This window comes from Montipora capricornis, chromosome 10, assembly GCF_036669925.1.
Source record: "Montipora capricornis isolate CH-2021 chromosome 10, ASM3666992v2, whole genome shotgun sequence".
Lineage (NCBI taxonomy): Eukaryota > Metazoa > Cnidaria > Anthozoa > Scleractinia > Acroporidae > Montipora > Montipora capricornis.
The window spans coordinates 18,686,888-18,699,387 of record NC_090892.1 but is presented as its reverse complement, the minus strand read 5'-3'; the positions used below and the strand labels follow the sequence as shown (position 1 = coordinate 18,699,387).

Below are 12,500 nucleotides of genomic sequence, written 5' to 3'. Positions count from 1 at the left end.
ACTGGTTTCGACACCTCATAGCAAGCCCAGGGCTTAATTTTATGTGGAAGGAACATTTCAGAGTCACCCGAGAAACATTTGAATACTTGTGTGACCTTGTTAGGGTAAAGTTACAAAAACAGCACACGAGATTTAGAATTCCGATCAGCGTGGAGGAAAGAGTTGGCCTGGCACTCTGGCGGCTCGCAACAGGCAACAGCTATAGGAGTTGCGGTTTACAGTTTGGATTTGGAAAGTCAACGGCGAAATTCATTTGTACTGAATTCGAACAGGCAATTTTTGAGCTAAAAGAACGCTTTATAAAATTTCCTTTAACAAATCAGGAAATTCGAGAGAAAATAGAAGAATTTGAAGAACTGTATGGAATACCGCAAATAATCGGAGCGATCGATGGATGTCACATCGAGATAAATGCTCCACCAGAGAATCACGAAGATTATTTTAATCGAAAGCAGCATTACAGTGTCAATCTACAGGGCATAGTCGATGCAAATTTAAAGTTCATTCATGCAACTGTTGGGTATCCTGGCAGCATACATGACGCTAGAGTTCTTAGGCTAAGCGGTTTATATGACTTAGCACAAAATGAGCAAATTCTCAGTGGTCCAATACGGAATATCAATGGAACAGAAATCGGGCCTCTACTAGCTGGAGACAGTGCCTATCCACTCATGAACTGGCTCCTCAAACCCTTTGCAGATAGAGGCCGTTTGACTCCAGAGCAGAGGAAATTTAATTTAAAGTTTAGCGCACTGCGATGCGTGGTGGAAAGAACATTTGGCATGCTAAAATCACGTTGGAGAATTATGTTGAAAATTTTTGAACAAAAAACGACAACGTTGAAAAAGACTGTAATTGAAGCGTGCGTTCTACACAATATTTGCAATGAAAGGGGCGACCTATACGACGCACACGAGAGCGACTCAGATGATAACCCTGCTGATGAAAACGGAGGGAGAAATGCTTTGGAAACTGGCAGCAGCATCCGAGACACCCTAAAAGACTACGTATATTTGAGAAAACCTGTGAAGAAACTCGAAACTGGGCAATTGTGTACTAATAGACGTTAACTATAAAACAAAGGTTTTGTTTCAATTGTAATTTTAATTGGAAAACTGGTTGATAAATTCTGCAAAATTTAGATTGTTATCTTTGTAATTTATGTCAAATAAAAAGAGTCAGTTCCTCTGAGATTGGACTGTATGTAAAACATTAACAATGAATAAAACATATTATATCATGCTACCTACTTAGACGCCAAATCTTTAAAAATGTCTTTAAATCCGGAAAGTATGGCGTTTGTCTGTTCCATTTGTTTGGTCTGCGCCTCGCGAAATATTTCAGCGGAACGTTCAAATCTCTCCCTGTCTTCGTTCATGCTGCGCTCCCACATTTCCATGAAAGCTTTTTGGAAATCAGAGGACTGACCACTAGTTCTGGGCTCATCTTGTCGCCGCCGTTTTCCCTTACGGACACTATTTTCTGGCTTGTCTACTTTTCGTTTGTCAGGATGTGCGATTTCAGTTGGTGCCGAAACACTTCCACTTTCTGATGCGGCCTCTTCGCTCTCCGTAGTGAAGATAGAGCTTCCCTCAACTGCCATTTTACTGGAATCAACACTGTCCCGATGGCCCATTACGTCGTCAAAATAGTCGAAGTAAGGAAAGCCATCTTTGATTTGCTTGATTCCTGCTTCCCCGGTTTTCTGTGACTTTTGTTTAAGTAGCTTATACTCATACTCCAAGTTCTGCTGCCGTTTCTTTATTTGCTGAAGGGTTCTCTGGCTTTGGGGATAGGCAGATTTATAAGAGGCATATATTTGGTTCCATATGTTTACCTTTTCTCTTTGAGAGGCACTCCGCAGCTGGCTGTATCTTGGACCCCACGCTTCTAGAAGATCATGGGTCTCGTCTTCCGTCCAGTCCACAGACTTTGATCGCGCTTTCTTAGTTTTAACTTGGGCGCCTTCCTCCACTGCTTGAGCACATGAAGTGCTTGCTACCACTGGGATCGGCGATATCGTTCGGGACGAGTTACTGGAGTTGCTTGGGCTGCTGAGCTGATTGTAATCATCAATACTTATTTGTTGCTGTTCGTCGAACTGGGCCCTTCCCATTTCGGACGGCCGATAAAAAGAAGTGCTGCTCGAAGGAAATGGCCAGAATTGTCTGCCAAACATCGGTTGCGCTTGCTGAGGAGAGGGTACTCTTGCAAAGCGTTGGTTTAAGGTATTGCTGTCGAACAAGACACATGGATGTTAGTTGTGACTGTGGCATGAAGAGCATTTAAACAAAACAAAACAAAAACACAGCATGGAGACTTACATAAGGTCTTTGTCTAAAAAGTTGTCCTCATCCATCCCCTGGTAAGATCTATACGGATTCATTCACAGTCGTTTTTCGTCGAGGTAGAAGCAAATTTTGCGTGTTCGCGTGTTTGTGTGCTCTGAATTTCCCGCCGCACAACATGCTTGATTGACGTCCGTTTCCGGAATGTGTTTTGATAGTAGATAAGTAAGCTCGTAAGGATGGTCTGAACTAGACTTGAGAGTGTACTTCGGCTTCTTTGAAGGCAATGCATTACCATGGCCACAAAGTAGGCTACTTGAGCTGAAATTAAAGCCTTTCACATCTGAAGTAGGGCTCAAGTGTACTTAAGGTATACTTAGTCCGCTAGTATGAACCCACCTACTATTTCAGCTTAAGTTGCCTATGATAAATCAGTGCAAAAAATCAGTGCAAAATCAAGCCAGAAAGCTTAAATGGGGTAAAAGATTATGACAGACCTGCTCTGACTTCCTTACGTGTCTTAAATGTAAACTGGCCTGACAGTCATAATCATCTACGAGAGCAACATCCAAAATATACTGTCATCTTGTTGCGCAAGCTAAAGGCGGCGAAATACGAGATACAAAAACCCTAAACTTGGCGCGCAACATTATTTCGTTGCAAGTTTGGGTCGATTTCTCCCGTTTTTCACCTTGCATGATCAACTTGTCGCGCAACAAAAACATTTGTTGCGGTTTGAAGAACGTTATTGCGAAAAGTAGAGCGCAGATCTACTCTGAACAACAAATTTTGGCTTTGTTGCTAGTTTTTCATCAAGCTCACAACTTGTCGCGCAACAAATGTGCTCTTGTACTAGCAAATCAACCACTCAGCGCCCTGCATTTCTTCAACCCGCAACAAATGTTTTTCTTGCGGGTCAAGTTGATCACGCAAAGTGAAAAACGCGAAACATCGACCAGAACTTGCAACGAAACAATGTTGCGCCACAAGTTGAGGGTTTTGTATCTCGTCTTTCGCCGCCTTAGGGTTTTGCACTCCATGTGAATTTATTTTACTGTGACTAAATTTAACGAAAGCCTTGGAGGGTCTTACAACACCACCCCCCCCCCCCCCCCCCCTTCCTCAAACTGAAACGGGTACGTGTTTGCTGACGTGAAAAATGCTTGAAAGGCTTATAATTAGAGCTTCCTTTATGAGAAAAACATTCGTATTACTCGTATGTATTCGTATGTATCCGTATGTTAGTCGTATGTATCCGTATGTTACTCGTATGTTACTCGTATGTCAGTCGTATGTATTCGTATGTATCCGTATGTTCCGTATGTTACTCGTATGTTACTCGTATGTTACCCGTATGTACTCGTGTGGTGTTTTAGTCATGATCGACAAAGAACAGCTGAAAGAAAAATAAATTTCAGACATTTCCAAGATACCGCTGCTCGGTTTCATCATGTTGTCAACATGCAAGATTAAATCAATTATCTTATTCACAACATTCCCAGAAGTTTCAATCTTTAGCTGCTATTGAGCTTTCACTCAGAACATGGACTTGAGTTTCTAATTTAAAGTTTTATACTGAAACCCCAACACAGCTCCCATCGCTTTGGTTGCCCCACCGCATATTATAAATCCGGATTTGCATTGTACTTCGTAAGAATCCAAGGGACAGTCAGGCACACTGTCCTTTCGATGGACAAAGTAATTGAAATTCCACGCTAACGCTATCGGCTTGTTCGTATAGCTTGTTGTTGCAAGAAAAGACGGTTTTCGTACACGTGTCGTGGATTACTGAGTTTGCGAAGCGTAGATTTCTTGAGCTTCGTTTTGACAATCTTCCCTTTGTAGATTCGAACTCACCAATAAACACTAATATACTCCGCTCTTCAATTTGGATTAAAACACGGAATAGACCAGAGTCAGGTCTGGTTGCGTCTGCTGAATCTGTAAGTACAACTTTACACGAAACAACTTGCTAAAGAAGAATTTCCTTTCTATCGAACGAGCCAGAAATTCCCTAACCACATCATCAAATTTTACAGAGTGATTTCTTGTTGTCGAGGACCTCGCTTCGATTAGCATCCCTTTTGGTAAATTGCTCATTGTTACTCGTTTCTCAATAACACGAACAAGTAATTTATGTGTGATAAACCAGTTCTGATGAAAATTACTTTTTGTTGTTTTCTCTTTACTCAGTTCGGATTAAGTTAGTGACTATCGGAATTCCTGATATGTTTATTTTCTAAAGTGATCATGATCATCGTCACTCATGATCAATTGCGAATGACGCACCCAAATGACCCACCAGTATTATTTACCCCTTAATGTTTTGTTCAGCCGTATTCCTTATTCCTGCTCAAAAGGTTTTAAAGAGGAACATTGCAAGGTATTTAGTAATATTAGCTTCCTGGGTGTAATCAGATATTTGTCTGTCGTTGTAAGTAAACAATTAGAAAACAATTAGCTTGAGGGGTCACGGAGATAAATTATTTGTTTCGCGTGGGATCGAACTATATGCTGCCCTCCATTCTTTCCTTACACATCGAGAAAGTAAGTAAATAATGTATCTTGAATTGTTCCTGAACAGAGAGCGCTTTAGTTTTATAATCGGTTAGATTCAAAATCGAGGGTGTCACAAAGCGATGAAGAGTGCATTCAATCAGTTTTAGCCATAACAAACCCTTAATGTCTACTCGCTTTAAAGTCTTACTTAAAGCTAAGCAAGACCAGAGCATCGTATAATGCACGCGTTCTCATTACAACTTTGAACCTCGCCGAACGAAACCATGCATTACTTGAGGTGTTCGGAGCGGAACAGTCATCTCACCTCGATCAGTGATCAGTTGCGCACGAGTTTGCTCGAGTATGAAATGACTTCTCCTTGCTGTTCCATTTGTTAGTTCTCTTGAGAACTTTTCAGCTTTCCGCTCCAGTTCTACATTTTGATTGCATACTAGGCATAATGGAATTTTGTTATGAAAGTTAAACTTTTTCGTACAAGATTCGATAACGCATGGATAACCACATTAAATCATCCAATTTTGCAGGATTATTTCTTGTCGTCGAGGACCTCGCATCGATTAGCATCCGTTTTGGTAAGTTACTCATTGTTACTCATTTCTTAAGAACACGAACAAGTAATTATGTGTGATAAACCAGTTCTCACGATTTTTGCGTTACTTTTTGTTGTTTCCTCTTTACTCAGTTTGGCCGGATCAAGTTAGTGACTATATATGTCAGAATTCCCTACGTGTAACTTATTTTCTGAAGTGACCACCGTCACTCATGATCAGTTGCAAATGACGCATCCAAATCATCCACCAGTATTATTTATCCCTTAACTTTTTTTTCAGTCGGATTCACTATTCCTGCTCAAAAGATTTTAAAGAGGAACATCGCAAGGTATTTATTAATATTAGCTTCCTGGGTGTAATAAGTTCTTTGTCTGTCGTTGCAAGGTAATAAGTAACATTAGCTTGAGGGGTGTAATAAATTATTTGTTTCTTGTGTGATCGAACTATATACTGCCCTCCATTCTTTCCTTACACACCGAGAAAGTAAGTAAATGATGTATCTTGAATTGTTCGTGAACAAAGAAGGTTTATTGTCTACTCGGTTTAAAGCCCTGTCGGGGGTACTCCCATATATGGGCTATATAGAAGCTAAATATTTTGAGCAAGAGCCGGTACAACGTAGATTTGATTTTACTGGTGTACTATATTTCGGCTGGCGAAACCAGCCTTCTTCAGGTACAATGAGAGTTTACATTGGATTGCTTTTATGTACATTTATATAGTAAGTGGATGTTGATGTAATACTGGAAAAATGTGATAAAATATGGTAGTTACAACAAATTTGAATTCAAATACTAAGAGTAACGGAAAAATAAGGAACGTAACTGTAAATAATAAACTGAAATCTTATACGTTTCGCCGATATTAAGACCGTTGGGGTCAATTGTCCTGCCTTTTGAAATTAAAAAAAGCTTCCCTGGCAACATTGCTTACTCGGTAAACTGGAAGAAAGCTGAGTTGGGCATTGGAATTATATTTAAACATGAAGACTCTTTTTTTGTTGTTGTTAAATTTTTTTTTTTCCTGACAACTTTCCTCTGCCATAAATCTTGGGGTCTCAAAAAATATAATTGATCCCGCCTGACCTTTATCTATTATCACCATTACATCATATTTAATTTCTTTTTCTTTAAAGGAGATCGTTGTGTAACGAGAGCTTGTATGATAGAAGCCAGAAACTAAAAAAAACGTCCTATCATAAGTCTGTCCAATTAATTGCATCATTCGAAGGTGAGCTAAAACCTTTACGCCTGTGGACAAATTTCAGCCTAGAAAGTGAAAAAAGTCTTAGCCAGGAACAATGTTTTTCATATCCCAGTGAGCCATACGCGGTTAGAGTCAACTCCCAGCTAGCTCCCACTCGAGATTTTTTTTTTTGCCAGCCAGCTCGAAGAAGTCTGCAGAGCGGCTTTTTGTGGAGCGGTTTCGTTGGGTACTCCTGCTTTAACAGTGCCATGCAAAATTTTGCCCACGTTTCTCGCTTTCTGTGGCCTTGCTGTTATCCAAAACGACGGCAGACTAAACTCTTTTTAGTAAGCACCGAATGCGGCCCATTTCCAAGTTACTGTTTGCCTCTGGTTCAAAACGAGTCCTGGTGCACAACCATTCAAATGATAATAAGTTTACTTTGCATGAAAATACACCACTCATTTTCATTTGAATGGTTGTACACCAGGACTTGCATTGAAACCGAAGCAAACAGCAATTCGGAAATGGGCTCCTGCACTGCAAAGAACGAACGTAAAATCAAATTCTGCGTTAATTCATTTCATAAGGACATTTCGACAACCTGATCAAAATAAATTATACAAAACATTCTGCTTACCTTATGGCGGCCCTTCAAGCTCCTGGATAAAAAAACTGTGCAATGCTCAAAAGAAATACCTGCTATAGGACTGGAACAGCTCGTATCCCGCATTTAGACAGCGATTGTAAACAAGGGTACAATAATTACAGCTTTTAATTCTTACAACAGTTACTTCTTGCAGCTTTCGTGTTCCGTTTCTAACCGAGCCATTTTACGCTTTTAATGAAGCCGCTGAAGGAACGAAAAAGTCCTTTCAGGGAAAACATTTGTTGGAATATTTAGCCCGTTTACGAGATAAACTAGGCTTTGAAATTGCACGTGATTGTCAAACTACAGGTGGTTTCCCAGTGACAACATTAGGGAGTTTAAGAAACGACAACGGCTACGGCAACGACAACGCCAAAAATCAGTAATATTATTGGTTAAAAGAACCAAAATGATCGTGCTGCACGTGCGGCACGATTTTTTGAACAGTTCTCTCCCGTACTCGTCAAAACTACTACGTGAAATTACCAAATTTGAGGTTTTGACGACAACGTGGACAAACTACAGTGAATCTTTCAGTCTCTCTCTTTACTTCAAATCCGTCCGTACCAATCCAATTATAGGACACTTCGCACATATTGTATAATGTAAACAAGATTGAATAATCCCGAAATACTTAGAATAGCTCAAACGTATATTTTGAAGTGACGTTTTCGTCCTGTAGCCGTCGTGGTTTCTTAAACTCCCTAAAATTAAATTGGCAAGGTCTTCTGAATTTTTATCTATAGGAGGTTGAAGATGACCTAGAAATAAATATTTTTTCAAGTTTCCAGTTCCGTGACGTCTTTCGTTTTTGAATTTCCTAAGCCATTTGATTGATAATGTCAATCCCTATGAATCTCAGCAGTTTGATCCTTTCAAGAACATTAGGAGATGTATTCTTGGTTTTCACGTGACGTCATCAAAACTAAAAAATAAGGAATCAATCCTTTTGAGATTATAGTTTACTTAGTTATTAGAACAGCTGAAGGCTTATCTTTTCACAAATTTTCAGTTTGATGGGGTTTTTCGTCTTGTGATAAAGCAAGGTTGAAGTTCTAAGCTTTTGGGTGACAAGATATTAAAGTTGCGGTCGAGAATGCTATCACGTAGGTTGAAAAACTGACTTATCCGCTGAGATTTTGCAATCTGAACAGTCCTTCTAGGAGAATAAGCACTCATATAGATGTTTATGAGCCCTCAGAAGACGACTACTGGCTTTTTATAGCAAAACTCGATGACATATGTTTTTGTTAGCTTCCGGCCGCCATATGGCGTCTCCATACAAGGCCTTATAAATTTGAGTAAAATATTTCTTCGAATGACCGTTTTTATACTAGAGACGCATAATTCGTCCAGGACGAACTTGGGCAAACATTTTTTCTGCGTCTGTTAAATTCGTCTAGTATAAAGACGGCCACAAGACGCATTATGGGTCTGGACGAAGTATCTACTTTCTTCGAAGACGCACTAAACTGGAAATTTCGTCCAGACGCATTATGCGTCTAGTGCCTGTCTTTATACTAGACGAATTTAACAGACGCAGAAAAAATGTTTGCCCAAGTTCGTCCCAGACGAATTATGCGTCTTATATAGTTCGTCCCGTCTTTACACTACACGGCTAACACGAGTGACGCATAATTCGTCTGGACGGATTATGCGTCTGTAGTATAAAAACGGCCAATATCTCCCGAACGAAACATTGCACAGATCTGAAGCTTCGCGAGACTGTTTGAATATTCATCTTCTTTTATTTCTTTGATTCTTGACTTTATTTGTTGAATGGCCGGCAATTCCGGCATGCACGTGTATTTATCTCATAAGCGAAAAGTAAGCCCTTTCATGGCAAACTGGAAGTGCACATGTTGGAGCACTTTGATCCACCTTCACAACATTCGGTTATAAAGTTGCGTGAAACGCTTCGACAAATAGCTCAGAAACGACGTACCGCACAGGAGAGGTGATTTCTAAATTTGTTTCCTGCAACAGTTCAAGTTATTGGCCTTTTTCATCGAAGGTTTCGAATTTTTTTTTGTTATTGCGTGACAATGAAAATGATCTATTGCACGTAAAATTTTCAGTTGTCGAGAAAACTGTCGATATGAAAGCTGTGGTGAATCAATTCCCAGAGGTCAGCTTCCCCTATTCAGATAACAGAATATTCTACTTCTTCCATATTTTCCTCTTGTACATCCCCGCAGTAGTCACATGCGCCTGACACATGCGATTCAACTAATCGAGGAAAATGTTCCATAAAAACTTCAAATCGCGATGTTTCTTTTCGAAAACTCATTTTATGGACAGCCAGATAAATAAAGTTCACTAACCTACTATTTTCTGCGTTTTCCTGAGTGATTTGATGGGTTTTTGGGAAACCTCGATTTCCTCTTCAGATCACACGCGTCGTCACATACAATATAAATAGACAAGGCATGCAACTTCCAAGACCGCTCACGGCCGAGTGCCTCCAGAATTTAGCCGAATTTCTCCCACTTCCAAAGGTCAGTCGCCTCTCAACCTTGAGCATGTAGAAATTCGATAATTTTACTAGCATCGTGCCAAAAATTATCAAATTTACACGGCTCTGCAACCTCAAAATCCTGTTCGATTTTGAAGTTTTGCTCAGGTTTTTGTTATTGCCAGACACCACTCTTGCATCATTGGAATTTGATAACCGTCATCAAAATCAAATCACCCAATCAAAAAGCACAGATTAATAATTTTGTCTCTCTTGGGGGAAATCTGTACTTTCTGATTGGTTGATTTGATTTGATCAAATTTAATGGTGCATGACTTCTGTCCGGCCACATCGTGCAACGTGCTATGTACCAGTGTGCACTACAAACCTACAGATTCTCGCAGTTATTTGTTGTATTCACCATCACATCCATCACATGTCAAGAACTCCATTCCTTATTCTCAATTTCTTAGACTTCGACGTCTATGTAGTGATGACTCCGATTTTCCCCTGCAAATCAGAGGAGATGTGCCAGTTCTTCGAAAAACGTGGCTATCCTGTCTCTGTGGTCAAAGCGGGCCATCATCGTGCCCAACAATTTGATCGACAGTCATCACTACAAACGTCACAAAAAGATAAGAATGACAGAACTCCATTCACCCTCACTTTCCATCCTCATAATCACGCAGTCAAAAGTATCATTCTTAATAATTTTAAATTACTCCAAAATGATCCCGAGACTGATACAATCTTTTCGCAACCTCCATTTATTTCATTCAAACGCGACAAAAACGTAGGCAACTTTTTAGTTAGAAGTGCGCTCAAAACTAACGAGCAACCCGGCACTTTCGAATGCGCGCGCTCACGATGCAAAACTTGTCCTTTCATTGTTAAAACTAGCAAGATATCGGGATCTAAGCGCTCTGTTAAGATCACCGATCGTTTCACATGTACCTCCCCAAATGTCATTTATTGCATAAGCTGTACGTTATGCAATAAATTATACATCGGCGAGACAGGTAGACGACTGGGTGACCGATTCCGCGAACACCTTCGCGATGTTGAGAAGAATGACAAAGATGCATCTAAGCCAGTCGCTCGTCATTTTAATCTCCCTAACCACTCCAAAAAACACATGGCTATCTGCGGCCTTTCCCTATATCTAGGTACGACGGAAAGCCGCAAGAATCTGGAACAAAAATTCATCTTCCAAATCGGCACCCTTAGTCCTCACGGTATTAACGAACGCTTTTCATTTAACTAATATATTCCTATTTTTCACGTTGCCATGTTACCACCAATAGCGTAGCTCCTACTCTAATATAAAAACTACACGAAACCCATAATTCCTCGATTCGCTCTGACGAAGGGCTAACGCCCGAAACGTCAGCTTTTAGAATCTCTGTACGGTGGCTAATTTACATTATCAACTCCGTTGATAAAACCAAATTTTTGTATACCGACTTCCCCACCGACGCAGCACCACAGTTTCTTTAGAAACTACCCCTTTTTCTGTCCACATCATTTGGCAATAACAAAAACCTGAGCGAAGCTTGAAAATCGAGCAGGATTTTGAAGTTGCAGAGCCTTGTAAATTTGATGATTTTTGACACGAGGCTAGTAAAATTATCGACTTTCTACGTGTCCAAGGTTGGGAGGCAAGCGACCTTTGGAAGTGGGAGAAATTCGGCTAAATTCTGGAGGCACTCGGCCTTGAGCGGTCTTGGAAGTTGCATGCCTTGTCTATTTGTATTGTATGTGACGACGCGTGTGATCTGAAGAGGAAATCGAAGCGTCCCAAAAACCCATCAAATCACTCAGGATAACGCAGAAAATAGTAGGTGAGTGAACTTTATTTATCTGGCTGTCCATAAAATGAGTTTTCGAAAGAAACATCGCAATTTGAAGTTTTTATGGAACATTTTCCTTGATTAGTTGAATGTCTCAAAATAACGTGATGTCACGCGCTCTCGCGTCTTTCGGGTTGTCTGCCTGTGGTGGCAACTACAAGCTTCCGTAGGGAGCGCGCTATCTCCAGCTGTTCTTTCTCTAAACCATGTGACTCTGGTTTTATTTATTTTTTGTCCGTCTATTTGCATAATTATAAATTGGGCGTGAAAAAAAAGAAACAAATTTTGATGCCACCTGTAAATGAAAAGGAAAGGATCTTCATCGTGTATATGGAACGGCTATGCGAATTCCAGTAAGCCGATCCAAGGTAACCTTTTTTACTTTTGATAGAACTTTTTTCTGTATGTTTGCCTTTATGTACTTTCTTTTCTTGCAAGGAGCATACGACTGAATCGTTCAAATTTGGTACTCCAATCTTCAGGGTATAATTATACGCTTGACAATCGCAAAACGCTGAACGGCTCAGTGAAGTTTGTTCAAGAAGCGGCGAGTACAAGTTTTCAGACAAAGGGTACTTAACTGGCCAGGTCAATTCTTTCAATTAATTGCGTTAGTAAGTGAAAAGGCTTCCCTTGTTTGAAGAAGTATAGTAAAGTAAGAAACATTTACTTATAAGCGGTAGTATTAAAAGCTTTTAGCTTTATAGTGGGGCAGATTATGAGGAGTGAGGGTTCCAAAAACATAACGGTTATTGGTTATTTACAAAACGTGGTAAGAGTTAAATCCGGAATCACTGAACGAAAACGTAGTCGATTGTTGAAACGGGAGCACCTGTTTAAGAAAGCGGTATTTTTGCTACCAGGCAACGCTGCCTGTTCTGGTGACAGAGGACACCTCTTGGAGTTTGCACGACACAATATTTCAAGCCTTATGGTACTGAGTCTTTCGCAAATTGCTTCGTTTGTTTGGTGGATGTCGGAAACGGCTCCTTTTGCTCTCTC

The 12,500-nt window shown here is 40.2% G+C and overlaps 2 protein-coding genes across 10 annotated transcripts in view; one reads left to right on the top strand and one right to left on the bottom strand.

Moving 5' to 3' along the window:
* The window catches only part of LOC138018364 (histamine H2 receptor-like), a 46,272-nt gene that overhangs the window by 10,432 nt on the left and 23,340 nt on the right, over positions 1–12,500 (top strand). For 3 of the 9 annotated variants that reach the window (XM_068864984.1, XM_068864983.1, XM_068864981.1), the window contains exons 2-4: positions 5,333–5,380; positions 5,639–5,687; positions 6,495–6,589. In XM_068864984.1, the coding sequence (XP_068721085.1) occupies positions 5,333–5,380; positions 5,639–5,687; positions 6,495–6,589 (192 nt within the window). Of the gene's footprint in view, positions 1–4,568; positions 4,672–4,720; positions 4,836–5,129; positions 5,149–5,332; positions 5,381–5,638; positions 5,688–6,494; positions 6,590–12,500 lie in introns of those variants that run through there. The other 6 variants (XM_068864980.1, XM_068864976.1, XM_068864978.1 and 3 more) reach the window with 6 other exon arrangements.
* On the bottom strand, positions 1,140–2,617 carry LOC138018361 (uncharacterized). The gene is made up of 2 exons (XM_068864967.1): positions 2,325–2,617; positions 1,140–2,234 (listed from the first exon to the last, which is right to left on the bottom strand). The coding sequence occupies exons 1-2, from the start codon at positions 2,384–2,386 to the stop codon at positions 1,247–1,249; spliced, it is 1,050 nt and encodes a 349-aa protein (XP_068721068.1). The 5' UTR covers positions 2,387–2,617; the 3' UTR covers positions 1,140–1,246.

Bases quoted from the DNA above. Each gene is read 5' to 3' on its own strand.
- LOC138018361 (XM_068864967.1), bottom strand. From the start codon at position 2,386: ATGAATCCGTATAGATCTTACCAGGGGATGGATGAGGACAACTTTTTA. The intron at 2,235-2,324 runs GTAAGTCTCCAT...CTTGTTCGACAG, and splicing joins TTTTTAGACAAAGACCTTAT to CAATACCTTAAACCAACGCT.